The sequence below is a fragment of the Oncorhynchus clarkii genome, chromosome 1 (assembly GCF_045791955.1).
Source record: "Oncorhynchus clarkii lewisi isolate Uvic-CL-2024 chromosome 1, UVic_Ocla_1.0, whole genome shotgun sequence".
NCBI classification, from domain to species: domain Eukaryota; kingdom Metazoa; phylum Chordata; class Actinopteri; order Salmoniformes; family Salmonidae; genus Oncorhynchus; species Oncorhynchus clarkii.
Genome location: NC_092147.1, coordinates 72,616,688 through 72,643,173, shown reverse-complemented (window position 1 = coordinate 72,643,173; position 26,486 = coordinate 72,616,688). Strand labels below are relative to the sequence as shown.

At 44.5% G+C, this 26,486-nt stretch overlaps 1 protein-coding gene across 4 annotated transcripts in view; it reads right to left on the bottom strand.

Moving 5' to 3' along the window:
- Nucleotides 1-26,486, bottom strand: part of LOC139411807 (transcription factor COE3-like) — a 74,689-nt gene that overhangs the window by 29,450 nt on the left and 18,753 nt on the right. For all 4 annotated transcript variants that reach the window (XM_071158553.1, XM_071158558.1, XM_071158564.1 and 1 more), the window contains exon 7: nucleotides 1,708-1,789. In XM_071158553.1, the coding sequence (XP_071014654.1) occupies nucleotides 1,708-1,789 (82 nt within the window). The remainder of the gene's footprint in view (nucleotides 1-1,707; nucleotides 1,790-26,486) is intronic.

Here is a 26,486-nt window from a genome sequence, read left to right as displayed (position 1 = left end):
CTAGTTCCGTATGGTGGACAAACTAGACAAACTCACAAACAACAAGAACGAACCTCTTCTTTGTTCAACAAACATTTCCCCTGGATCAAAGTCTAACTCAGGCTGAGATTCAATCCGATTGTGGGTTGAAGGCATTGCGGCTCTTAAAGCCTCTATATCATAGCGCTTGTTTTTGTTGTTCTGCTTTCTCTTGACCACATCTCCAAACAGTGGACTAGGCCATGAATGGAGAAAGTGTTTCCGAGCAGGAAATAGAGAGCCCCTCTCAGGTTCTCTTTGCCGGTGAGTGACCTCGGTGTAGCTGTGGAATTTGGGGGGTGCTTTTTTGGTTCGTTTTGGGGGGAAAGAGGGGGAGTTGGGAAAGAGGTAGGGGGGCAGAGTAGGGAGGTGAAAGAGCTCCATTCTTGCTCACAGGTTCAGAGCTGGGCCAAGCTGCACATGATGGATGTGGCCCTCTCTGGCCTCAAGCTGGTTTCGGGGGGGGGGTAATAAGAGTGAAAGGCAGAATACACAACCTTGGCTGGAGAAACACCTACAGTGGAGCATCTGGTAAATCTATCTGGGAAAAACGGCATTCTGGCCACCAGAACGGAGACCAGAAAAGATAGCCAAAATATTGTAAGCCTTGGCCTACAATACCCCTCTCCCATCCGAAAATACTCCAACAATAATTGCTAGTTGATTCCCTATAAATACAGTAAATCTAGATTTGTTTAAAGATACAAATGGGGTAAAAGTTTTATACAACACTAACTCATACAGCTCCTGGAACATATGCCTTGGGGAGATGGTTTTTAAAGATAGCTCAGTAGCTGTCATAGCTGGGGCAGTATGTCCCAGTCTCTTGTGAATCTAGGAGTAATGCAATGGTAGAGTGAACACCTGAGCTGTTTGTGAAGACATTGACTCTGTTAAGTCCAGTTACCCCCCTGAGGGAAAAGGAGAACAGGGAGGTCTAGTGGTGACATCAGAAACAGCCTGTCTGTTTCATGTCTGGGGGTTGCTGGAGGAAGCTAGGTTGGTGTGTCTGTCATGGCCCATGATTGGCAGTGACTGATGGCCCCTGGAGTTTGTGGCAAGGCAGATAGGATACCTCCACTTTATTCAGGCCTGACCTCCTTCCTGAGGTATATGGGTCTGTGGTTGGTGGATATGTCGATCACCAACTTCAATGGCACTCCTCCACATTTAATAGAGCATGTATTTTAGCTTTAGTAGCCTCTTAGACATGGGAGTATTCCAGACCTCCAGATAGACGTTTCATTGCTCATACTGGCCGCAGTGTAATGGAAAACACCTCTCAGATGGTTCTCGTTGGCTGCACAGTGAATAATCGTGGTATCGTGACAACCCTAGTGTGTGTGTGTGTGTGTGTGTGTGTATGTGTGTGTGTGTGTGTGTGTGTGTGTGTGTGCATGTGTGTGTGTGGGCTAACCCTGAGTTAACAGTGTTGTTACATGTGGTGGGATCATCCTCCCTTCTGTGCTGTGGTTCAGAAAGCTGTCAGGACCACAATTGATAGCACCTCTGAAATCCCATATCCTTATTTGTGTCAGATGGTGTTCTCCAATAAATATTCCTTACATGTGTTCAGCTGCACACTGACACCCTCTGCAAGGGTGTGTGAGTGTAAACCTGTGTGCATGAAACCCGTGAGTGTGTGTGTGTGTGTGTGCGCGTGTGTCATTTTGTGTAAATTTCAGTTACCTGGAACCTGCGCATGTCTCTTGGATTCCCTGCATTCTTCAGGCAGTTCTGATTGCACTTCAGGAAGAACTTCAGGAAAAATCTGAAAAAGAGCACAAAATAAAAATACAATTTAAGTACACAGTACTAGAATGGAACGGAATAGAATTAAATAGAATAGAACGGAACAGAAGTATTGCTAGTCTTGCATGGGGGACAGTACAAGCAGTCAGTCAGTACAGTCAGTCAGTCAGTCAGTGTAGTCAGTCAGTCAGTACAGTCAGTCAGTCACTACAGTCAGTCAGTTAGTCAGTCAGTCAGTGTAGTCAGTACAGTCAGTCAGTCAGTGTAGTCAGTCAGTCAGCCAGTCTGTACGTCAGTCAGTCAGTCAGTGTAGTCAGTCAGTCAGTCAGTCAGTCAGTCAGTCAGTCAGTGGAGTCAGTCAGTCAGTCAGTCAGTAGTCAGTCAGTCAATACAGTCAGTCAGTCAGTCAGTCAGTGTAGTCAGTCAGTCAGTCAGTCAGTCAGTTAGTCAGTACAGTCAGTCAGTCAGTCAGTCAGTACAGTCAGTCAGTCAGTCAGTCAGTCAGTTAGTCAGTACAGTCAGTCAGTCAGTCAGTCAGTCAGTCAGTCAGTCAGTCAGTCAGTAGTCAGTCAGTCAATACAGTCAGTCAGTCAGTCAGTGTAGTCAGTACAGTCAGTCAGTCAGTCAGTCAGTTAGTCAGTTAGTCAGTACAGTACATTCAACACCATAGACAGAAAAGGAGGAAAGAAAAAGGAAGATTTAGAGGAAGTGAGCAGGAGAGATGTAACGACAAATGACAAGCGGAGGTAGAAAGGTGTGATTTTGTGTTTTACAAAATAGTAAAACACATAATAATACTTGAAGCATAGAGCCAGTCAAGAATTCATACGGAATGAAATTCCAAAAAGTCAATACAGGTCCATGCCATTCAACCTGTTAACTACAAATCTATTACACCAGTATCAAACCCAGATATTACTCATTTGTTTAAAATAATGTTGATATCTTCTGTTGCTTCTAATATCCCTTAGCAGCAACCCTTTGTCATACCATCCTCTCACCTGAGTTCACAGCCTGCTCCTACTCCCATCTGCTACTAGAATACAGGAAGTCACTTGATATTCCACCCACCTATTTAATCCCAGAACACCCCCTGTGCAATTAAAGTTGTGCTGTTCAATAGGGAGGCAAATGAGGCCCACCTGTGACCAGGTCTTGTTTGATGAGCATCAGGGATAAAGGACCTAACAAGGTGAGAGCGTGCCACAAAACTTATAGTCCTGTCAGACAATTAGGCGGCCACTCCTGGGACCTTCGCTTCACGCCACACACACAAGCACACACACACATGCACACATGCACACATGGGTGGGTGAGGCAATTATGCCACAAATTACAACCTGGCTAATTGTCTCCGAACAAATGTCATGTGTGAGAGAGAGATCTAGGGTTGTTTAGTCTTTGAGTCTCTGTCTCTCTCTCTTTCTCTGTCTGTCTCTCTCTCGCTCTCGCTCTCTCTCTCGCTGCGCTTCAGCTGCCAAGTGTTTGCCTGTGAACGTCAAATGAACGTCAGGTCCCTGTGATTTTATTGAAAAAGCCTCCTATCGTGAGCTCTCCTTTTCAACATAACCTTTCCGTGTTCCAGTAGATAACATGACAAAGGAGACAGGTGGAGGACGCTTAACGGTCCCTGACTTGGTTTACTGTCTCCTACTACAAATGTCTTCCCTATTACCACTGCAAGTGATGACAACAACATGTTCTAAACCTGACAGTGGGATCAATGCTTATATCAGCAGAATGTACTGCAACACACCTTAATTGACTTCCTTATCATGTACAGTATATACATAATCATACAGATTCCTGCTACTGGGCTCCCGCCAAGTTTGATGTTAACAGTAATGCTAATATGTCACCACCATTTATTGGTTTTATGTACAATTTCATGGTTTCCATTGAAAAGCAAAATTGGCACTTTTGCCAGTGATATTATTATCATGTATTGAATGCTTTGTGTAAAGCTTGCTTGCTCCTTCCTGCTTCGTGTAAAGCTTGCTGCTTAAGAGGGTCCTTTCTCAACACTTAGCCTCCTCCTTCTCACTCCACAGTGGGATCTGGGCCAATGCAATAAATCAGTGGCTTGAAACGACCCCCTAACCCTGGCCACATTAATACATGCACTGGTCATTTAGAAGCGTTCTCCAATAGACTCCAATAACCCTCAGCACCACTGCCAGCCCAAAAGAACATGAGAGGTGAGAAAATATTTTCACTCGCCATCCAAGGCACTTTGGCCCCGACATCAATAAAAAAAAAAATGTTTTAAGCCACGCCAAAATGCTGATTGCCTGTTGGTGTGCGGCGAGACCATAAAAAACCTGACTTGTCGTTAGTGCATTTTGCCTGATTGTGTTCAGTGTGTTTTTGGTTGCATCTGTTGGCCAATCATCAAAATGACCATTATCTACTCTAATTCCCTGACCCTGTTTTTATTTCCCCAAAGAGTCGTAATGTAGAGCAGTAGACATCTGCGGAAAGCAGACCTGAAATACGACTTTTATTTGTCTGTCGCCTCTCATATAGATTGGGTTAGACTAGTGAGTGTGTGTGTGGGTAAGCACCTGTGTGTGTGTGTGTGTGTGCGTGTGTGTGTGTGCGTGTGTGTGTGTGTGTGTCCGCGTGCGTGTGTGTGTGTGTGTGTGTGTGTGTGTGTGTGTGTGCGTGTGTGTGTGTGTGTGTGTGTGTGTCTCTGTGTGTGTGTGTGTGTGTGTGTGTGTGTGTGTGTGTGTGTGTGTGTGTGTGTGCGTGCGTGCGCGCGTGTGTGTGTGTGTGTCCAAGATTGATGTGCTTTAAATGTTTAGCATCTTTGTGCGAAAAAAATTAATATATAAATATACATTTTCTTGCCAAAACGTAGACGTTATTGAAGCCACGTGTTATTTTTAACATGGGGCTTTCCTGTACTTTCTTCTGTTGTGTTGTCGTACAATTACAAACTGTAAAACTGCAGTAAAACAAAAAGTAAGCAATAAACAGAAAATGGTACTTGGGAATAGATGTCAGCCGTACTATCGTGAACTACGTCTTTTATGTTTACTGTTATGAAGACGATTAACCACAATTTCCCAGCTAACAGATAAGCTTCATTTTAACAGTAGTCCATGTTAGTGGCAACAGTAAAGCATCATTACATTAGAGTTGGTTAACATTCTACATGAGCACACTGTAAATTGGTCCTTGGTGAAAAGGCAAGCAATTAAGATCAGCCTCTCTCTTTTACTTCTTAAATATCTACAGAACTTTGTGCTGGTGTTTTGGCACGCTCAGAGACCAAAACGAGGTTGTTTAATTGTTTTTTAATGGGAAATCAAGGCGACGACGCCATTAGATGTTGGCAACGGAGGGCAAAGGGGGGATCGAGAGAAAGAATGAACTGCAATTAGGTTTGATTAAAGCTATCCTTCTCAATAATCAGAGCTAGAGACAGGACAGGAGGACCCTGGTGGCCGTGGAGATGGAGGAAGGTGTAGAGTGATATTAAGGCCAATGAAGGGGATATTAACGTGGCTAATTAAAGCAACTCCTCCAAAGCCGGGAGACGAGCGAGGCTCTCAGCGGACCGCCATGGAGGAAATCATCGGCCCAGCCAGCTATCAGTTAGTTGGAGGAGGGAGAGAGAGAGAAAAGGGCTGTAGTTCATCAGAGAGAGGGTGAGAGAGAAAAGGGCTGTAGTTCATCAGAGAGAGGGTGAGAGAGAAAAGGGCTGTAGTTCATCAGAGAGAGGGTGAGAGAGAAAGGGGCTGTAGTTCATCAGAGAGAGGGTGAGAGAGAAAAGAGAGAGAGTGGTGGAGGGAGAGGGAGAGAAAAGGGCTGTAGTTCATCAGGGAGAGGGTGAGAGAGAAAAGAGAGAGAGTGGTGGAGGGAGAGGGAGAGAAAAGGGCTGTAGTTCATCAGAGAGAGGGTGAGAGAGAAAAGAGAGGCAGTGGTGGTCGGAGAGGGAGATAAAAGAGTAGGAGAGAGGAAGGGAGGAGAAAACTATGAAGTGGGAAGAAAGCCTAAAGAGATAGACTGGAGAGAAATGCTCATTTTGACACAACCCTCTGCCTTTCGGAATTCTACCAGAATAACCACGACCTGACATCAGTTTTAATCTTCCAACACCCCGAGTTACAAGCCCACAAATCAACGTTAAAACAATCCCCTTCTAACAGAGACTAGGGCAATTAATAGCATTCTTCTGTAGCCTGTACCTCCATGCTCGCCATTCTGCCGAGGCTAGCTACTAATCATGCCATAATGGCTTCTCTCCCTCTGGTCAAAGAGGAAATAGATTGTCTCTTTAGTAATGCAGCGGGCTCGGCGGTTTCCACTCCGTGTGCTTCACATGCCTGGTAATTGAAGAGAAAAGGGCAGACTTTGTTACTTTGACTGATTTATCTCTACTGTGATCATTTTAGGATGACACTCAAAGGGAGACCTAATTCGGCCTAATTCTCGCTCGACCCTCTCCCACCATCAAATAGAGGAGAAATGGAGAAAACAAGCAGACGAAGTGAGGAGACGCTTCCTGATTTAAGGAGCTAAGCTAATTGGGAGGGGGGAGATGTCACCCACTCCTTGACACCTCTGCCTTTGATTCAGGGAAAAATGGGAAGTATTGACTCCATTGTATTATTATTTCAGCACTTTTACAACATTAACAAGGTATCATACAGCATTTATTTCATAGTGTTTGATACGCCACCCATTTCAGAAGTTCACCACTGACAGATAGACTGAAACATCCATGAGTGTCTGGCATTGACAGTCCGTAGATCCTGATTGGCACCCCAGCAATAATGACTACCAAGGAGTGTCCACAGCCGGCAGCTATGACAGTGAAGTCATCGTTGCAGGGCGGTGCGTATCGACCACCACCCGGCCACAGCCAATCAGACCCCAGTATGAGCCTAGCGATGGGCCTCAGTGAGGATGGAGGAGACCTGGAACCAGCGTCTCACAATGCCCCACAACGATCTGCTGACAGCAGATCTCCTCACTGAGATGGTAGTACACAGGTCAATAACGTATTGGCTTTCCAAAACGCCAGGGTCTTAATGTCAAGCCTTCTGCATCCCTTCCAGCTCCAGTATGTAAGGCACTCTTCTATGAAGTGTACTCACTCAAGCCCCTGTTCTGACAGGCCGGGCTCCATTACACTGGCTTGTTATTATACAAATATTCCTGTATAAAAAGGGAGAAAGTTTGTTGGTCTACCTGTGGGTTGTTCTGTACTGACACATCTTAATTTACCATGCCGATGAGAGAGACTCAAATTCCAGAGTGATTTTGAGTAATCTGTACATTGCTGTCGTACGCTGGTTGCTTGCTGTCTTCTCTCATCAGCTACAGCTGTTTTTCCTCCCCTTCCCCACATTAACAATATTTGCCCTACCCCTGTACAACAATAAGTGCCCAGGGACCAGCCCCACATATCCTATCACTTCTTTATCATGGAACAAGTTCCTTACGATCTAATGTTATTGGGTTGGCGAAAATGAACCCTTTCCACTCTCTGGGCTGTTGCTCTGAGACTGCTATTGTTGAAACATTTCACTATCATTGTTTTCCTGTTCAACATATACAATTCCCCATAACTGGGGAGGTGGGCTTATGAGACACACAAACAATAAAACCACCCCATTCATCCCTTTATCATCTATACCCTTTCCTCCACCCCTGTTCTCTAATGGCCAGAGTGGCATTGACAATATTTTACTTGAGGATCCCCAGATCTGTCAATCCCTCTTCATTTAGTTCATGGCTGCAGGACTCATTACAGAAGAGAACTCTTTCTCTTTCTCTCGCTCTCCCTCTTCTTTCCTACCTCCCCGTCTATCCCTCTCTGAACTCTGTCAGTTTCTTGTTCGAGCAAAGAGAAATGCTTGTCTCACAAATGGTTCATATCAAACACACCCCTAACCATCTTCAGCTGATTCCTTTCATGTTCCAGTCCGGGTCTACTGTAGCAAGTTAGATAGAGATTCAGTGGCCCTGCTAACTATCCATCACTGGCTATTCTTTAGGTCTAACTCAGCACATACTACATGATTAGCCGTCACCACACAACAAGCTATTGAAACGGTATAGTGGGGCTGCTACTCTTTGTTTTACAGTGAATCTGCGAAATCTGTATAATTTTTTTTTTTTTTAAGTACAAATAATAATTTCTGTCAAGTGTGGCTTTACTTTCAAAATGAATCAACAGCTAGTTTCAGTGATAAAACCAGTACTATTTCTATACTTACTGGAATTTCGATACATTCCAGTTCTATTGATCTATATGTATAACTGTTATGAATAGATTATTGTTACTTACACCTTATCCACAATACAGGTGAGGAGGGTGCTGACATTATAAAATATCATCAACAATAGAGTTTATATTTATCCTAAATGTGTAAACTGCTAGCCAGCTGGTCTAGCAGCGTGAAAAGGGGTATTTCTAGGGGGAATATTGTGCTTTGATTACTGCTTAGCATTCTGGGCTTGGGGCCTGAGGAAATACCAGTCAACACCTCCCTGCACTGGTGAGATGGAAGATAAGCAGATGCTGGAGTGAATAGCAGTATTTAGGGTGTTGGACGTACTGTTGGGGTGCCTGGAAGGGCCTGGAAGGCTCCCCCTGCCCTCTCCTCCACAGGCACCTTGGAGTGATCAGGCTGCAGAAAGACGCAGTAGAACCCAGAAGCTGTACAGAGGAGCCAAGCGTGGGCAGCTTTGACCGTTCACTGACAACGGAGCTGCATAGTGACTGTGGAGTTGTGTATTTGTGTGTGTGTGTGTGTGTGTGTGTGTGTGTGTGTGTGTGTGTGTGTGTGTGTGTGTGTGTGTGTGTGTGTGTGTGTGTGTGTGTGTGTGTGTGTGCCTTTGAGTCTTCGTGCACGCATTGCCTTTGTTCTGTGCGTATGCATATGTGTGTGTGTATACTTCTTCATGGTATTATTACTAATGTATAATACATGTATCTAAAGTGACTGTCAGGACTGGTCAGTCATCATAAAGCATGAGGCAGACACTCTGCTACTGCTGCCACATTAAGTCTGTCTCAAAACACAGCCACAGTGGACTGTCATGTAGGCAAGGCACAGAGAGAGAGAGAGAGAGAGAGAGAGAGAGAGAGAGAGAGAGAGAGAGAGAGAGAGAGAGTGATAGAGAGATGGAGAGAAGAGAGAGAGTGATAGAGAGATGGAGGAGAGTGATAGAGAGATGATAGAGAGAGTAGAGAGAGAGAGAGAGAGAGAGAGAGAGAGAGGGAGAGAGAGAAAGAGAGAGAGAGGTGGAGGAAGAGAGAGAGATGGAGGAAGAGAGAGAGTGATAGAGAGATGAAGGAAGAGAGAGAGTGATATAGAGATGGAGGAAGATAGAGAGTGATAGAGAGAGAGAGAGAGAGAGAGAGAGAGAGAGAGAGAGAGAGAGACAGAGAGAGGGGTGGAGGAAGAGAGAGAGAGAGAGATGGAGGAAGAGAGAGAGAGAGAGAGAGAGAGAGAGAGAGAGAGAGAGAGAGAGAGAGAGGGGGGAGAGGGAGGTGGAGGAAGAGAGAGAGAGAGAGAGAGAGAGATGGAGGAAGAGAGAGGGAAAGAGGGAGAGAGAGGTGGAGGAAGAGAGGGAGCAGGTTGGTGTGCTTAAAGCTAACAGGTAACCTTTCTGTGCTCCGAGGAAAAAAGCAGGGGGGAAAGAAAATGTCAAATTAAGACGGGCCAGGCTGAGAGACGTAGCTGCCATATTTGTGTGCAAGCCTAGTGCTGTTGGCAGCAGAGATGACTGCTTTCTGATTCATCTGGGGCCGTATGGCAAAGCTTTGTCAGTCTGTGCGAGGTATAAATAATTCAGGGTGAGAGATGGCAATTACAGGGCCCTGCACAACCAAAATGAATATTTTATAAGGACTAAAACCGCCCTGGAATGAATCACACACATGGAGTCACACACACACACAGTTAGTACATAGGAACACTTCACACAGCTGTTGTACTGTTGACAATATGACTATAAACCCAGAAAATAATCAAGGGAAAATATTTGCTCCTACTTACATGTGTGATTTATAATATTCTTTGGTTAAATCTGGAATCCTTAATGGTGAAACAGCCACGTCCGTTTGCGATATTACAACAACAAAGCAGTCACTGAAAACAACCAACACAGTTTTTCCCCCTCGGACATCATGGCACGCGCGATAGAAAAGCACAATATGTACTGCAACTTTGTCACCATGCAGCTCATCATCTCAACAACAAAAGCAATATCAACGGTGGTGGGGCGGCCAGTGGCGCTGTTTCCCCCTCCTGCGGATTCCATATTTAAGGGTGTTTCAGGTCATGCTTGAAATATGCTCGTTTTCTACCATTCTGCACAATAGAAGCTTCTTTAGAACAACATTAAAAGTACTTTAGGCATTTGTGATGGTCCTCTTTTCACATCTCCCAGTGTACATTTCATAGTATAAAATCTGGATATTGAGGAGTCAACTATGGGAAATATTGACTCTTGAATAAGAGTCAATGGCTCCTGAGACACAAAGCATTTACTTTGAACCAAAGTCTTTACCTTTGAACATGTATTATGGTCTTTGTGTCCAAGAGAAAGAAGCTAATGCTAATGGAACAAGATTAAACCCCACAAGCCGCCCGAAGCATTTACCTCTACAGGTTTTTTTTGCCTGTCGGGTTTCCTGCAAAACCCTGTCTTTATAATTCTGAGACAAATAATAACATTGTTCAGGGGTCCTGAGGAGTGCAGTGAGCTGCTTGAATGGCCATTGTATGGAGCAAGCTAATGATACCTTAACCTTTGTGAGAGAGAGGCCAGCTAGCTCTGCGACATCAGCGCTACACAAGTGCTTCTCTGTCAGGATGTTTAGGAGAGTATTTTGTCCGTGGTGGGAAAATAGTATAGAGGATAAACAAACCTTTTTCATGTATTTATTTTTTACATCCATCTGTCCTCAGTGCATGGTGAGAGGGATAATCATAAAATGTGGATTCCTTTCATGGATGTTTCTGCATGATTCATTTAGCTCCCATTTGGAGTATGATTTCTTGGTGGAGTTTATGTCGTTGTAAGATTCTGATTCCTTCAGTCCAAAGGGGGGGGGGGGTGAGAAGTCTCTGAGGGGGGAGAGATGCCTCCCAGAGCAGTAGGCTTGCTGAGCAAAGCATGAACAAGACGCATCGTGTGTGTTGGGAAAGTGACAGCGAGGCAAATGCTAAGAGAAAGCTGCTTCCTACTGAACCGCACACGGTTAGCGATCACTAGCTGTTGTGAAGGCAGCTGACAAACTCCTAGCGTTCCATGTCTAACCCGTTTGTGTGAGTTTCAAAAGAGTGTGATTTGCAAATAACATGAAGCTGGGCATAGAGTGGGCATGTAAGTGTGCAGAAGCCCCCCTCCCACCTTCTCCACAGAGGGAAACCCTGACTTGTCAGCTCAGTTCTTTGTCAGGAACACTGACAGATAAACAGATCACGTTTTGCCTCTCACTCTTCCTGGCTTGTGTACTAGTCTGCTTCCCTATACAGGTTGACTTGCTTAAGGGGAGGAATCGGTTGAAAGACACCCTGCTGCTTCTAGGGGCAATGACTGAAAACATCTCAGGGCGCTTCAGACAGCCGAGACAACCAACAATGGGGGTTGATGTGGAACTGAAACACTGTTCTGGCCTCCGTCTAGAAGCACCAATACAGGGCTTATTTCTCATGCAAATTACTACTAATGAGCTTCCTGAAACCTGACTAATTATATCGAAGTGATTTCTTTAATTAGTTTGTAATAATGTATCATATAAACATCATAGTTAACAGATTAAGCCATATAGAAATGTCAATTTGTCACACTTTAGAAGAGATGTTGAGAGGGTTTGAGTTAATCTTGCTTACACTGAGTGTCCGGGCAAGTATTGACTAAACAACTAAATATGTATTTAGAAGCTGTTTAGTAGCATTTAGAGAGAGAGAGTCATGCATGACTAGAAATGATGTCAAGTCCAAATGCCTATTTGAGAAATAACAGACGCCTTTAGAAGCGATAAGAAATTACACTTATCTGTCACATGGCACTTCTAGCTATGCCAAGACATTCCAGAAGCCCCTAAAGAGCTGAAATGTCCAACAAATATCTAATGTACCAGCAGTCCCTGGAAAACTCACAGCAGCTACACACCAGTCTGTTGAGATCCTCAATCTGCCTTGAGATGGATTAAACATTCAATTTGTTACTTGCTAGACCACCACAAGGTTCACCACTTACCATGCAAATGGAAAATGCCAGTAATCTATTAGGATGCTTGATCTGACTCTGTGTTATGTTGTATTTGTATTATATTTACTTCAGGGAAATTACGATTCAAGTCATATTTATCTTCATGAGGAAATGTGCGTCTAAATGGAAATCACCTTTAGAACGCGGGCGGATGTACTGTAGTGCCATACTAATGTGCTCCCTGAACCGTGAGATTTAGTCACCCTGTATGGATGCACAATGGGCTGCCTCTACACATCAAACATGCTTTCCCACTGTTAAGCCCATACTCTGAGCCCCCGATGCTGTTTGATAATTATTACGCCTACATTACAGTACAAGTCTCTGCCTGCGGAGCTGACACACACACACACACACCTCCTTATATAGCAGACAGCGTCCCAGTGAGCTGGTTGCACTTCAGTGGCCACTCGAGGAAATAAAAACAAGGAGGAAATTGGGAGGTTTTGCGTAAATATGGCTGTTTTACACCAGGAACCCATTCTTTTTTCAAACATATTGTTTCTCCCGCTTTGAGCATTTCAACTAAAGCTGTAAATAATGGACAAAGGAAGAAACTTTGAGATAGTGGTATATTAGTTAAATCAAGGTTACATGGTAGGTTGCATTACTTATAATCCCCATGTTTTAATTCTACAAACCATTTTAAATGTGCCAATAAGCCTAGATGAAACCAGGTAAGATTATTTATTTATACAGCACACTTCAATTATGCTATTAGATGAATTTATAGTAATACAGCCGTTGACTAATCCCAAGATTCAATTAATCTCTCTCAGTGCCATTTACATCCAGATGTTTAGAGTTTGGGGTAATCAATAAAGAGGGAATAAAGATTGGCATTCACAATAATCCCCTTGACAAGCTCCAGCCCAATGTTTGTCAAGCAAATTAAACACACTTAGACTTTTCACCTGCTCCTACAACGACACCACATATGGCCGTGAAGTTAAAAATAAGAAACTGTGCATACATTACCATACATAATGCACTACTCCCTCCATTTAATATGCAAATTTTGTAAAATATTACTGAATACCTTCTGTTCGGAATGAATAAATTTGAATTGCAATTAGAATAATCTTGTATAATTAATGAAAACTGTCAATTTTGGTTCCGAAGTAATTTGATTAGCATGTTGACAGGACACTTATCAAATTCAGTAAACTGTTAGATTAGGAAGATGAAAAAGGAAAAAAGAAAAGAGTCTAAGAATATTTTTTCAACTTCTCTGACATTTTCCCTTGGCATTGTAAACAAAGACACTTGCTGGCAAACTTCCTGAATAGAGGGGTGAAAGAGAGAGGGAAGAGAAAAGGAGAGAGAGACGACAGAGATAGAGGGGTGAGAGAGGGAGGGAAGAGAAAGGGAGAGAGAGAGGACAGAGATAGAGAGCCTCTTGAGATTCTCTGTGAATTCCAGTCGACAGATGAAAAGAAGTGTATCGTCCAAGCTCTTGAGTGAGCCACTCAACTCTGCTCTGTGCACTTCAACTAAGCCAGAGTTTAAGGACCTTATTTCTCAAAGCGATTGTAGCTTTAAGATCACATGGCCATAATGATCTAACAACAATCTAGCTGTAGCTCTTTCAACTGATCAGGTTCAAGAAACCACTGTTGTTTCTGTCAGTGTTGAAAATATATTTAGAATTAATATATTTCATTGTTGCATTGTATGAAAAAGTACCATCTGTACAATCTACAGATGAACAGAGCCTGTGACCTCCTTTTCCCCTCTCTTTCTCTGCTCATTAGCTACCCTGAACCTTCCCTTCTCCCCTTCTCAGTTTTGAAACCCCCAAACGAGACCTAAATTGCTTGTGATACAGGTTAGCTTGGGGGGGGGGCAAACATCTGTCGCACTAGGTACCCACACTCATCCCCGGGTATCTCCTGCAAGGAACTTTTGGATGTTTAATTCAAAAACGCTATCATCCATGTAAACCTCCTGATTTCATAATGACTAACTCTTGGTACTTTAATTAATTTAATAATGCCTTTCAGAAGCCATAAATGAAAGGGGCTCTGGAGTGGTGCATTAATTAGCTTAACGCCGATGCTACCACTGTCAGGCTGCTGGTGGCTGTCAGACACAGGGCATGGAGGAGGATGGACACAGCTGAGAGAGGTCAAAGGTCACGCCAATCCTGCTCGTCCCCACATGTAACGAGTCCTAATTTGTCTCTGGTATACACGTTCTAGGGTCATCCTGCGGTCATGTAGAGATTCTATGTGATTCTCTACTTGCTAGATTGTACGAGGCAGGTGGTTGATCGGTAGGCAATTTGTTTCACTATTGTTTTCATGTTGAAACTATTATCTGATTTTGGCAGTTTCCTGTCAAATGTGCTTTACCCACCCAACCCAAATCACTCTACCAGTTAGATAGATTATATTCCCAAATCACTGCATCTCTTCCAGAAGATATTTTCCTTTCCATATTGAGTAAACATGAACTAGGGGAGGCTTGTGTCTGTGTCTGTCCATTTATTACCATCAAATCAGCTGACTGAAGTTTCTCAGTATCTGTGGAGGCAATTATCTGTTTTGAGAGAATGCGTAATATGGGACTTTGTAATGGTATCATTTGGAGTCAAGGCACAGATGCGCCGTGCGGAGCCATACTGTAATTAGAGAGAAACGCTGTACAGGTTTTCCACTAATTAGCAAATTATGCTGAAAATAGCATCAAGCTAATTAACAGTTATTATGGCATTTTTGAAAGTATGACTTTAATTAGCAAAGTCCTGACGCAGGCAATTTCCAACTCGTCTCCAAGAAGATGGGGGATAAAAGAATAGAAAATACCGGGCATGATCAAGAAGATACCCAGATTATTATGATGCTGTCAAAACTGAAAGAGAAAAAGAAACTGAGGGAGACAGGGAGTGAGGGGTGCAGGGGGCAACGGGGGGGATGGAGCAAAGCTTTTGTGTGCTGTGCGTCTGAATCTTCATCCAAATGAGGGGACATGTGTGCTGTGCCACGTTGCCAAGAGGAGCCCTGAGCGGGGTGCCCAGTGTCAGGTGGCAGCAGTTCGCCCCACTGTGACCAGGCAGAGAGGAGGCTGAGCTCAGCTGGTGCCCACAACCACTCACTTATTCTAGTCCGCTGCACATTAAAGTAGTCTGTGAGTGGAGCCAAGCAGCGGCAGCCAACCTGACAACACTGTGCCTCCTTGAACAAGTCCACCCCCTGCCAGCCTGCCTGCCTCTCTGCCTGCCTGTGCTCACTGAGAATATGCCCTATAGGGGATAGCAGACCAAGCTGAAGAGTTCAGCTCCTTAGTGATTGACAGAATTATATGGGGGGGGGGGGGAGACTAGGATATGCTATGGGGGTTGGGGGTTGTAGTGATCGTCAATACCCCCACACATCATCGTGGCAATACCATGTAGGTGTTTGTGTGTATTTGAAAATAGGTGTGTGTTCAAGGAACCAACATGGGATCTTTGGGGTGCATCACCTGAGGATGTGGAGAGAGAGGAGAGGAGAGGAGAGGAGAGGAGAGGAGAGGAGAGGAGAGGAGAGGAGAGGAGAGGAGAGGAGAGGAGAGGAGAGGAGAAATAGACTTGGGGTGTTTGAAGGCCTGATGTGGTGTGGGAGAGAGAACAGAAGTGTGCCTCGCCCCAGGCAGCCTACAGCTCAGGCCCATTAGCTGGGCTGACCTTGCCTGCGCCTTTGTCTTTGTGCTCTCCTCCCGCTGCTTCCCCCTTCTCAAGCATTCTCTTTTTGTTGTCTCCGAGCCAGACTGGGAAGGAGGCCATGGCTTTCGGCTCTCTCCACTTCTCCACCACCAACCCCACTCCCCCCTCTAGCCTGCAGCTCGCACCCCAGAGGGGATGTCCAGTGACAGTGACACCCCCAGCCAGTTTCCACCTCTGGCCCTTACTGGAACTTGGCCGGACAGTACAGCAGCCATTAGGCCTCCAGAGAAAGGCCCCAGAGAGGGGGCCCACATCACGGCGCTGCCGGCCCACATACGTGCAGCGTCCCTGGGCAGCCTGCCTCTTTATTGCCAGCCTCTCATTTGGGAGGATGGAGCCTGGCTGCCAAGTTTTGACTCTACCACATATGGCCTCCTCCATCAATCGGACTAATCAAGCATCAAGGGGAGGCAGGGCCTGCTTAATTGCCAGCCAGATATAGCTGCTCTCACTTGACACGCCACCTGAAATAGATACAGGTCTGAAATAGATACAGGTCTGAAATAGATACAGATCGGAAATAGATACAGGTCTGAAATAGATACAGATCTGAAAAAGATACAGATCTGAAATAGATACCCGTCTGAAATAGATACAAATCTGAAATAGATACAGGTCTGAAAGAGATACAGGTCTGAAAGAGATACAGGTCTGAAATAGATACAGGTATGAAATAGATACAGGTCTGAAATAGATACAGGTCTGAAATAGATACAAATCTGAACTAGATACAGGTCTGAAAGAGATACAGGTCTGAAATAGATACAGGTATGAAATAGATACAGGTCTGAAATAGATACAGGTCTGAAATAGATACAAATCTGAACTAGATACAGGTCTGAAATAGATACAGGTCTGAAATAGATACAGGTATGAAATAGATACAGGTATGAAAGAGATACAGGTCTGAAAGAGATACAGGTCTGAAAGAGATACAGGTATGAAAGAGATACAGGTCTGATAGAGATACAGGTCTGAAAGAGACAGAGATCTGAAATAGACACAGGTCTGAAATAGATACAGGTCTGAAAGAGATACAGGTCTGAAAGAGATACAGGTCTGAAAGAGATTCAGGTATGAAAGAGATACAGGTCTGATAGAGATACAGGTCTGAAAGAGACACAGGTCTGATAGAGATACAGGTCTGAAAGAGACAGAGATCTGAAATAGACACAGGTCTGAAATAGATACAGGTCTGAAAGAGATACAGGTCTGAAAGAGATACAGGTATGAAAGAGATACAGGTCTGAAATAGATACAGGTCTGAAAGAGATACAGGTCTGAAAGAGATACAGGTATGAAAGAGATACAGGTCTGATAGAGATACAGGTCTGAAAGAGACAGAGATCTGAAATAGACACAGGTCTGAAATAGATACAGGTCTGAAAGAGATACAGGTCTGAAAGAGATACAGGTCTGAAATAGATACAGGTCTGAAAGAGATACAGGTCTGAAATAGATACAGGTCTGAAAGAGATACAGGTCTGAAAGAGATACAGGTCTGAGATACAGCGCTGACAGAAGATACATGACTATGGCCACTCCTCTGACATTGATATCAAAATACACTGTTATACAACCACGGCTACTGTGTAACTCTTATCCGTACTATTGCTGCCGTTGCTATACTACTAAACAACTACAGAGAATCATAATTACTGGCAATCACTTTTAATGTTGCCATCCACTCATTTGCATGATATTACTTCACTCTGCTACATACAGTCAGAAGTTATGTATAGGCAAGGACAAGCCCAAATTCTCTGTGCATACTATAGTGTTCATATGGAGTCTATCAGGGGCTGTCTGCTGCCTGGATAGCACTTCCTGATCCCCTGCACCCCACTGGGGCAGCAGCTAAGGAATAACTTAACACACAGGATGAGGACTGGAGATCAACCCCAGTCATCCATTCATCTCTGGTTTCTGCTGTCACTCTCTCTTCCGTTTGTAAACACCTGAGACGTTGTGGTCTGAATGGGCTGGTGTCCAGTGTGTTTTTCAGCGGCCGACTCACATTCACTTCAAACACAACAACTGACAGATGTCTGTCTGCCTTCTCTGTGTTCTTAAATACTAAGGCTACGTGATAGCATCTGCGCTGAATGTCAAAGTGGGGATATTCACCCCCCATTTGACCACAAATGCACTCAACATAGAGAGAGATAAGACAGAAAGAAAAAGAGACAGAATGTTAATTCAATTTCCCTTTACTCATTTCTTCTCCTACAGATACATCTCAGATCTCCTGGTGAGCTCCAACTCTGCGTGCATCAAACCTGCCACAGTAGGAGTCCATAATTAACCAGTCATGTTTCAAAGACCTAACAACAACAACAAAAAGAGGACAATGTCAACAGGATTGGGATTCTCATTCATGATTTAAAGTTTTTCATCGAGGGAGGTCTGTTCCAGTAGGAGACTGTTAGTTCTGCCCTGAAACAATAATCTGTTTCATTACCTTAAGGATGGGGAACTAAGGCTGGGTTAAGGATGGAGAACTAAGGCTGGGTTAAGGATGGAGAACTAAGGCTGGGTTAAGGATGGGGAACTAAGGCTGGGTTAAGGATGGGGAACTAAGGCTGGGTTAAGGATGGAGAACTAAGGCTGGGTTAAGGATGGGGAACTAAGGCTGGGTTAAGGATGGAGAACTAAGGCTGGGTTAAGGATGGAGAACTAAGGCTGGGTTAAGGATGGGGAACTAAGGCTGGGTTAAGGATGGGGAACTAAAGCTGGGTTAAGGATGGGGAACTAAGGCTGGGTTAAGGATGGGGAACTAAGGCTGGGTTAAGGATGGAGAACTAAGGCTGGGTTAAGGATGGAGAACTAAGGCTGGGTTAAGGATGGGGAACTAAGGCTGGGTTCAGGATGGGGAACTAAGGCTGGGTTAAGGATGGAGAACTAAGGCTGGGTTAAGGATGGGGAACTAAGGCTGGGTTAAGGATGGGGAACTAAGGCTGGGTTAAGGATGGAGAACTAAGGCTGGGTTAAGGATGGAGAACTAAGGCTGGGTTAAGGATGGGGAACTAAGGCTGGGTTAAGGATGGGGAACTAAGGCTGGGTTAAGGATGGGGAACTAAAGCTGGGTTAAGGATGGAGAACTAAGGCTGGGTTAAGGATGGGGAATTAAGGCTGGGTTAAGGATGGAGAACTAAGGCTGGGTTAAGGATGGAGAACTAAGGCTGGGTTAAGGATGGGGAACTAAGGCTGGGTTAAGGATGGGGAACTAAGGCTGGGTTAAGGATGGGGAACTAAGGCTGGGTTAAGGATGGAGAACTAAGGCTGGGTTAAGGATGGAGAACTAAGGCTGGGTTAACTAAACAAGCCTTTAGGCCAAGTCCAATGGCTTCATCTTAAAGGCATAGGGAGAGGAGACAGTTTAAAATGGTGGCGTTTTCAGAGTGTACCGTAATTCCAGTGTGGTGTAATGTTTATTTAACTGTCTCTGTCCCTGCCTGCTTTCGCTGTTTACATGTTTAATTGATAAGTGAGCTGCCGGTTTCTTCTGCCCATCTGCCAAGTCGTTCCCTTCCTCTTATCCTACTCATTCCTCAAACTGACAGCTCTCTCTCTCTCTCTCTCTCTCTCTCTCTCTCTCTCTCTCTCTCTCTCTCTCTGAGACACTGCTCTCACTCCTCTCTATCCCTCTTCGTCTCCTCCTCATCTTGCTCATACTACAATGTACAGCACAGTAGGTACATATGACAAGCATTTTTTTGTTTGAGCCCAGAGTTTAATGCCCAAATATATATCTGTAGAATCTACATATACACGTATCTTAGTTGATACTATGGCGATGCTATGCTATTGCGTTAAATGGGGGCTCGTAGAGAAACTGTGTTCCCAGCCCAGCTATTCCCCCACGTCTAAATCACCGGCTGTCAGACGCAACATGTGTGTCATTGTATTCCCATCACCCCATCGTCTTTCATTGTAACCGCCATCACCTCTGAAGAGCTGCCTCTTATCAGTAGAGTGTCAGAAAGCCCCCACCCCCCCACCCCCCAGCCCCCCTCCTCTCTCCCTGTTAAATGCTTTTCTATTAAGAGCAGTGTTGTGTTCCTCTGATAGTGGCTGGCCCTGCACTTCATCATTCATAAATCCCTATGGGCATCAATGGACCTGCCTCTCCAGCGCAACCAAAGGCTCTGTCATTCACCGCCACTGAAAACATCCTAAACGAGAATGTTAATCTGAGGAGGCATTCATTCAAAGGAACTAGGAAGTGGTCTATTGGGCGAAAGCACTCTCCTCCAGAACGGTCCACTGGAAGGCAGTAGCCAAGACACCTGCAGATGGTTTGGTTATAAGGTTTTAGGGGCTTATAGATTTCAGGGTTTCTGCCCTACAGCAAGCTGAACAAATACAATAAGCTGCTGTGTATCAGGAAATCTCCAGCTATCTCAGGAGGATTGTCAAATTGGGTTTTCATTTTCCACAAGCAGCATATGTAAGATGGTGGAAGTGAAACACATTTCCTCCTCTGTTTTTCCTTGTAAACATCCTCTCATATGTTGCATACTGTTGGAAGGTGTCAGAATAATTCCCCTGAGGTATACAAGCACCTTGTCTGTACTCCATGCCTTGTAGGGTACATAGGATAAACAGAGAAAAAACAAACCTCTCTTCCATGTGATGGTTACTGTGGAAGCTAACTGTCAGTAGCCGAAAAAGTCCAAAACGGAGTTCCCTCCCCAGAGTGGTGAGATCCCGCTGTGGGCCTCGGTGTGATCAGCAGCATCCTCACCACGTCTCCTCTTTATTCAGTAAATAGGTCTGGGCATGTCCTCAGTAAACAAAGCACTGACTGACAGTTGAGGGAGAGAGGGAAGTGGGAGTCAGCCTCGTTCCCAATTAGAGTCGCCTCAGGCCAAACTTTAAAGAGGAGATCAATCCAACACATCGCTAAACTGATCCTGTCACAGTGCTGGGGATATTTAAACCGCCGTGAAGAGTGGGGCAGGGCAGTTCCCAGTACAGTTTGGCAGCGCTGGCTAATGACTAGCGCTAGGCTATCTCACCAGGATACACACCCCACAGCGAGGCTGCAGTGATTGACGGCTGAAACCAGACCTCAGCTGCTGCTCCCTGCACACTAGGGGCCAGATGGAGAAATAGTACTCAGTGTGTTTTAGTATGCAGCTCCTTCTCTGGCGGAAATGCACTAATTGTCTTTCTCTTGCTCACCTGTGAGGCTGGTTTCAATCACGGATGCAAGAGTACATTTTAAATTAGCCCTGGATGTGTTTTTCTTCTTTAACCCAAACTTCTGAAGCTAGCAGACTGATTAAAACATGCGGGTGAATCTCATCCCTGTCCACTTGAGGTAAAAAGTTAGCTCTTACTAATGCTGAGCCAAAAGGATTAAGAAGTAACTATAATGGCATTGTCAATTTATGACATCCTGCAACTCCAGCAGATATCTTTGTCTACAAGTGAGTAGCATACTCTTCCAAACACGCAGAGGTAAAGAGTCATGATAAACTACTACAAAAACAGAACATTTAAATGAGCGTGTGATGCATTATGTATATCAAAGAGGTTCCTGTGTAGGAATTAATTATGAGCATAAAAGACCAAACTGGATTTGTTGCTAAAATGCCATTATCTAATGCAAAGCCAATTCCTTTTCCATGCTCTGGAAGACAACGAAAATCTGTAAAAGGTTTGGTTTTGCTTGTCTGTGTCTCTTATTGAGAGTCTTTCACTTTCAACTTTATTTGGGGATTATTGTCAATCCCCGGTACAAATCATATCATGGAATCATGTAGCTGGGACATTGGATGTGTTCTGCTAATGCTCAAGGAAGATCCCCTGAGGGAACCATTGAGTGGAGAGAGAGAGCGAGAGAGCACGATAGAGAGAGATAGTGAGGGAGTGGGAGAGAGATACGGGCGGAGAGAGGGAGCGAGACAGAGTGGAGGAGGGGTGGAAGAGAGACAGAGAGGGAGGGTGGCAGCAGTCAAGCTGCACTTCATCCTGACAGATCTCCTTTACACACTAAGTTCCTTGTTAAAGAAGAGAAAATGGCACTCAATCTGGAGAAATCCTTTTCTCCTGCTGCAAGCCTGTCAGCTAGTGGATGAGTTGATACAAGCAGAGCTCTGTCTCTCCCAGCTCTGCCTGGCACACAGCTACACTGCTGAACACAAACCTCTCTATCTTCAATTAACACACCGTACTCGACACATACTGTAAAATGAATCATACCATGGCATGCTGATTTCACTATCTGTCACTTACAATGTTCATGTATCTGGTCGTTGAACATTTAATATGATATCAGTTGAATTTGATCATGGCATCTCCATCACTGATATGACGCAAATGGTAAACACACTGTGACACAACCGTTTCATGTTCTGTTGTTGTTGTTGTTGTTGTTGTTGTGTATGAACAATTCCAATGATGGTGGGCATGGCTTCCTTCTGTCTAACAGCAAGCAAGGGTTAAACTTGACACCTTATTAGCAATGCTGTTGATATACTCTATATGTATATCCTGCAGTACAACACATTAATCAATGAAATGTGCAATCCTACAAAGTGCATTAAGTTAGATTTGAAAGGCGAGAAGAAAAGCCCTTTTATTTGAAGTCTGAAGTGTTAGCTGTTCAGTCTGCATGTTCTCATCTCCCAAGATTACCATTTGCACGGTGTGTGTCAAGACTACTTTTCAGAAATCTCAGTAACAATTCAGATTCAATCGATAAGGAGTGACAGTTTATTTTAAAGGCTTAAGACAGGCCAAGAAAGGAACGACTCAAGCATCAAGTGGAGAGGAATGAATTTGTTTTGTATTTGATTTTTCCATTAAATTTATCACCACTTTAACCAACCCCTTCTCTCTCTCTGTCTCTCTCACGCGCGCACTCTCTCTCGCTCTTGCTCTCGCTCTTGCTCTCACTCTCTCTCTCTCTCTCTCTCTGTCGCTTGAATCAACAACAAGGCTGTAAACTAGCTGTCGATTTCTCCTCGCTGCTTTCCATGTCATCACTTTCATCCATTTTGGATCGTTTCACACCCTATACCCACAGTGCTTTTAGTGCTCATATGTGACCTCATGAAACAATGGGGTAAAGATGTCAAGAGACAAAGTCCTGGTGCCCTTTAAAACACTTCCTCATATTTGGAGATTGTTGCGAAACATCCTCTTACGAAATCATTCAATATGTTTAGTTTAAAATCAGATGGTTAAACCATTACCACATTGTCAGGGGAAACCACCAGAGGTTCCCAGCAGTTGTGCACTTAACACACTACTAGAGAACTACACGGAGACTACCGACCTATCTCTCTTATTACAACAGATCTCAGAATCCTCCCCTTCTTAAATCCAGGGGTCACTGAGGCAGCCAGTCAGCAGGACAGACCAGTCAGGGAGCCAGTGGCACGAACGGGACAGAAACCAGCTGATGAAATTCATCCATACTTCTCACTTATGATGACATGATTGATTTTCCTTCAGAGTGCTCAAATGTAGGATTGTCTTCCAGCCCTGTGTCCTCCATCCCACCTCAATCTGTCCAGTCGTCCGCCCTGCTACCGTCTAATGGATAAAGCCTCTGTCTGTCTCCGACACGGAGGAGAGATTTGATGTGTGGAAGAACAACTGCAGCGAATGAAGGGTGAAATTTGAAAGAGCAATTTTTCTTCTGTCAATCTGCCGTCAAGAGAGCAACTTGACCACCAATCAGTGGAGTCGATTCAGGGTTCATAGTTCTTGAGGGAGTTTTGAGAGACAGCGCCATATCATGGCATTAAACAGCCAAAAGGGGTGTTTGAAGCGGGTGAGATAATAGTTATTTTTTTCTTATGATTTTTAGGCAATGACATACCTTCTCTGCCCTACTGAATAAATCAATTCACACACTAATGCATAACATATCATCGTCTATAATTAATGATTCTGAATATGGAAAGTGCTATCATCTAGGTGCTTCAAAATACAACCAATTAAACTTGACTTAATTATTAAAGGTAGAAAGTGAGGGAATGAAACATGCTTTAAAATCTCCTGCTTCCAGTCAATTATGATAAAAATTTAATGAGCCTGGATAGAGAGCCATAAAAACTGATAGCCCCTCTGTCATGAATTATATATCCACATCGATTTTTTGGTTTCTTTGCCATACGAATCGCAGGTAAATCGTATGTTACCACATGTAAAGTGCACTTCCCTAGCGAGGATAAATATTAACTATCAAATATATATGAGGTGTATGTGCATTTACGACCTGGCTCCCGTGGAAAATGAAGCAGAAGATATGTGGAGGCGAGGCCCTTGGGAAATGGAATAGAGGGTACCATATCAGACAGAGAGAGACCATTAGCAGCAGCACCCGCTTGATATGTTGCCTAGTTAGCGTCACATATAGAGGAATAAATATGTATTTTATTATTTGTGGTTGCCATCATGTCTCTCCTAATAGACAGGCGACGTGGAGTTTAAACCACATTATCCTCCAGGAGACCATCGCAATTACTCATGAGAGAAAGGGCTGATGTGTGTACAAGGCAGGTCACTGCTGTCTAAATGAACACAAGCAATGTGGAATGGAGGAAGGAATAGTGGGGGAGGATGGGACGTAGTTGCGGGGGGGGATTGTTGATGGAGAAACCCCTGAGTTGTGTGTTATGGATGTACACTGTGCTGTGTGCTGATTCTGTAGATGAACAACCACATAGGCAGTTTTTTACATCTCCTTTCATGATCTTCTTTCCGATTCAGTCAACACCCTTTCTCTTCTATCTATCTGCTTCTTCTCTGTCTGCTTCTTTTATAGGATGACAACAATGCCCACCGATCCTGTTTAGTGGACCTCCCGCTGAAAGCTTGTGTGTCCCGCTGTCGCTGTCAAAGTCGCTGTCTCGTTGGACACTCGCTGGAGGTGAAAGGGGCACCAACCTGACCACTGTGACGCCTGGTAAAAGCCCCCCCCCCCCCCGACACAAGTGGCTCACCTCTGGGTGAATTGATAAACTGCTGCTCCACTTCATTAGGCCGACAGAGCAGGCTTAACGAACAACACAGAGTGACTGTCACTCTGAATACATTACTCACGCCTGGACATGAAGAACCACCGCAGCATTCCTCGCTGTTTCTGCCTCCTAGCCTACCTTATCACACGTCCAACCACTACACCACAGTAAAACTACACCTAAAACTCGTTCTCTTTGTATCAACGTCTAGAGGATGGAGAGACAGAGTGGTCTTGGGTGTTATTGAATATAAATATATCATGACAAGTGTAAAGAAAATCCACCATTTGGCCTATTCACAAAGGCAGGGTTGTAATGCAGCGCTAGGTGAGCGCTGTCCTTGACGTACACACTGGAGGTGGAGGTGTCAGGGGAGAGCTCACTGGAGCGAGAGGAGATTTTTATTGTTGCCCAGCCCTTCCGCTTAAGTGCACATGACTGGGAGGAAGCGGGGACCTGCAGATCTGACCCCTGCCCATGTATATTTAATAGGCCATCGGTTGGCCAAGGTAGCGCTCTGATCAGGATTCAGGAAGGCGCTTTGAACCCCGCTGTGTATACCTGAGCGTAGAGCCTCAAGCTGCTCTCCCCAGCTGTGTCAATCCCACAGCACTGTTAATACAGGCTTACAGACAAACCAACGGGCTACTACACTACTACCTTCTAATGACTACGGAAAAAAACACAACAATAACAGATGGTCCAAGGTGAACTGTCTATGACCATGCAATGAGTGAAACAAGAAAAATAAAATTATACATACTGTAACCCTTGCTTTGTGAAGTAAAATCACACCCACCTAATTGTACCCTAGGTTTTCTGTATGAATTACAAAAAAGCCATCTCACGGTCACTGGACTGTGCACAGCTACAAAAATTGTAGGAATAAAAACAAGGTGTCAAACAGAAGAGTATCTCTTGTCCTCTAACAAGGTGCGCTTAGAGTCAAAGTGTGTGTGGGCAGCTTCGGGGATGGTTAATTTAACAGGCAATTAGTTTGCGGAGGTGCTATTGACAGGCTGGACTGATGTTTGTTCAACAGCTCTGGGTGAGTTCAGCGCTACTCTGCTACGTGACAAAGCACCGCTGACAGGAACGGAGCTCCTGATCTCTGTGGAAGAGCGCTCTGTTAGGGGGTGAATGTGTGACAGCCTTGTGGAGAGAGGAAAGGGAGAGAAAGAGATATGGAAGACAAAGGGATCTATAAGGCCGTCGTTATCAGACAATGTTGTTACCCCCAGTTTTGTATGCCTTCATTTGAATAGTTTGAGGAAGATGTCGCTGTTTGATTGTGGGAAGAGGTGTGTAATCTTATGAGACATACACATTTCACGTACACATATATGAACAGATAGAGTTCTTCTATACAGACTAGTTTGACTACTCGGAAATGCACACATACTCCGATAACACCTAACTATATTATCACTGTATCAACAAGTAATCCTTCCTTTGTGGAAGCCATTGCCAAAACCAACCCAATCCATATCATTATTTTCAATTGTCTTCACGGAGTTAATGGAGGACTGAGGCGGTAAACGTTTACCCTCTCCCTGTCAGCAGAGCACTGGTCCGTGTTGCAGCCCAGACGACTGAACATGCCCCCCCCCCCCCACACACACACACACACACACTCTGTGGACACACTGTATGAAAGGTGGCATGCAGGTAGATGGACAGGCATTGTCTCAACCTGCCAGCCATGGTCCTAGCCTTAACATTAGCCATTCAGATTCAGATCCAGAAATTCAGATTCAGTGTTGATTAGTCACATGTACAGGGTTGCA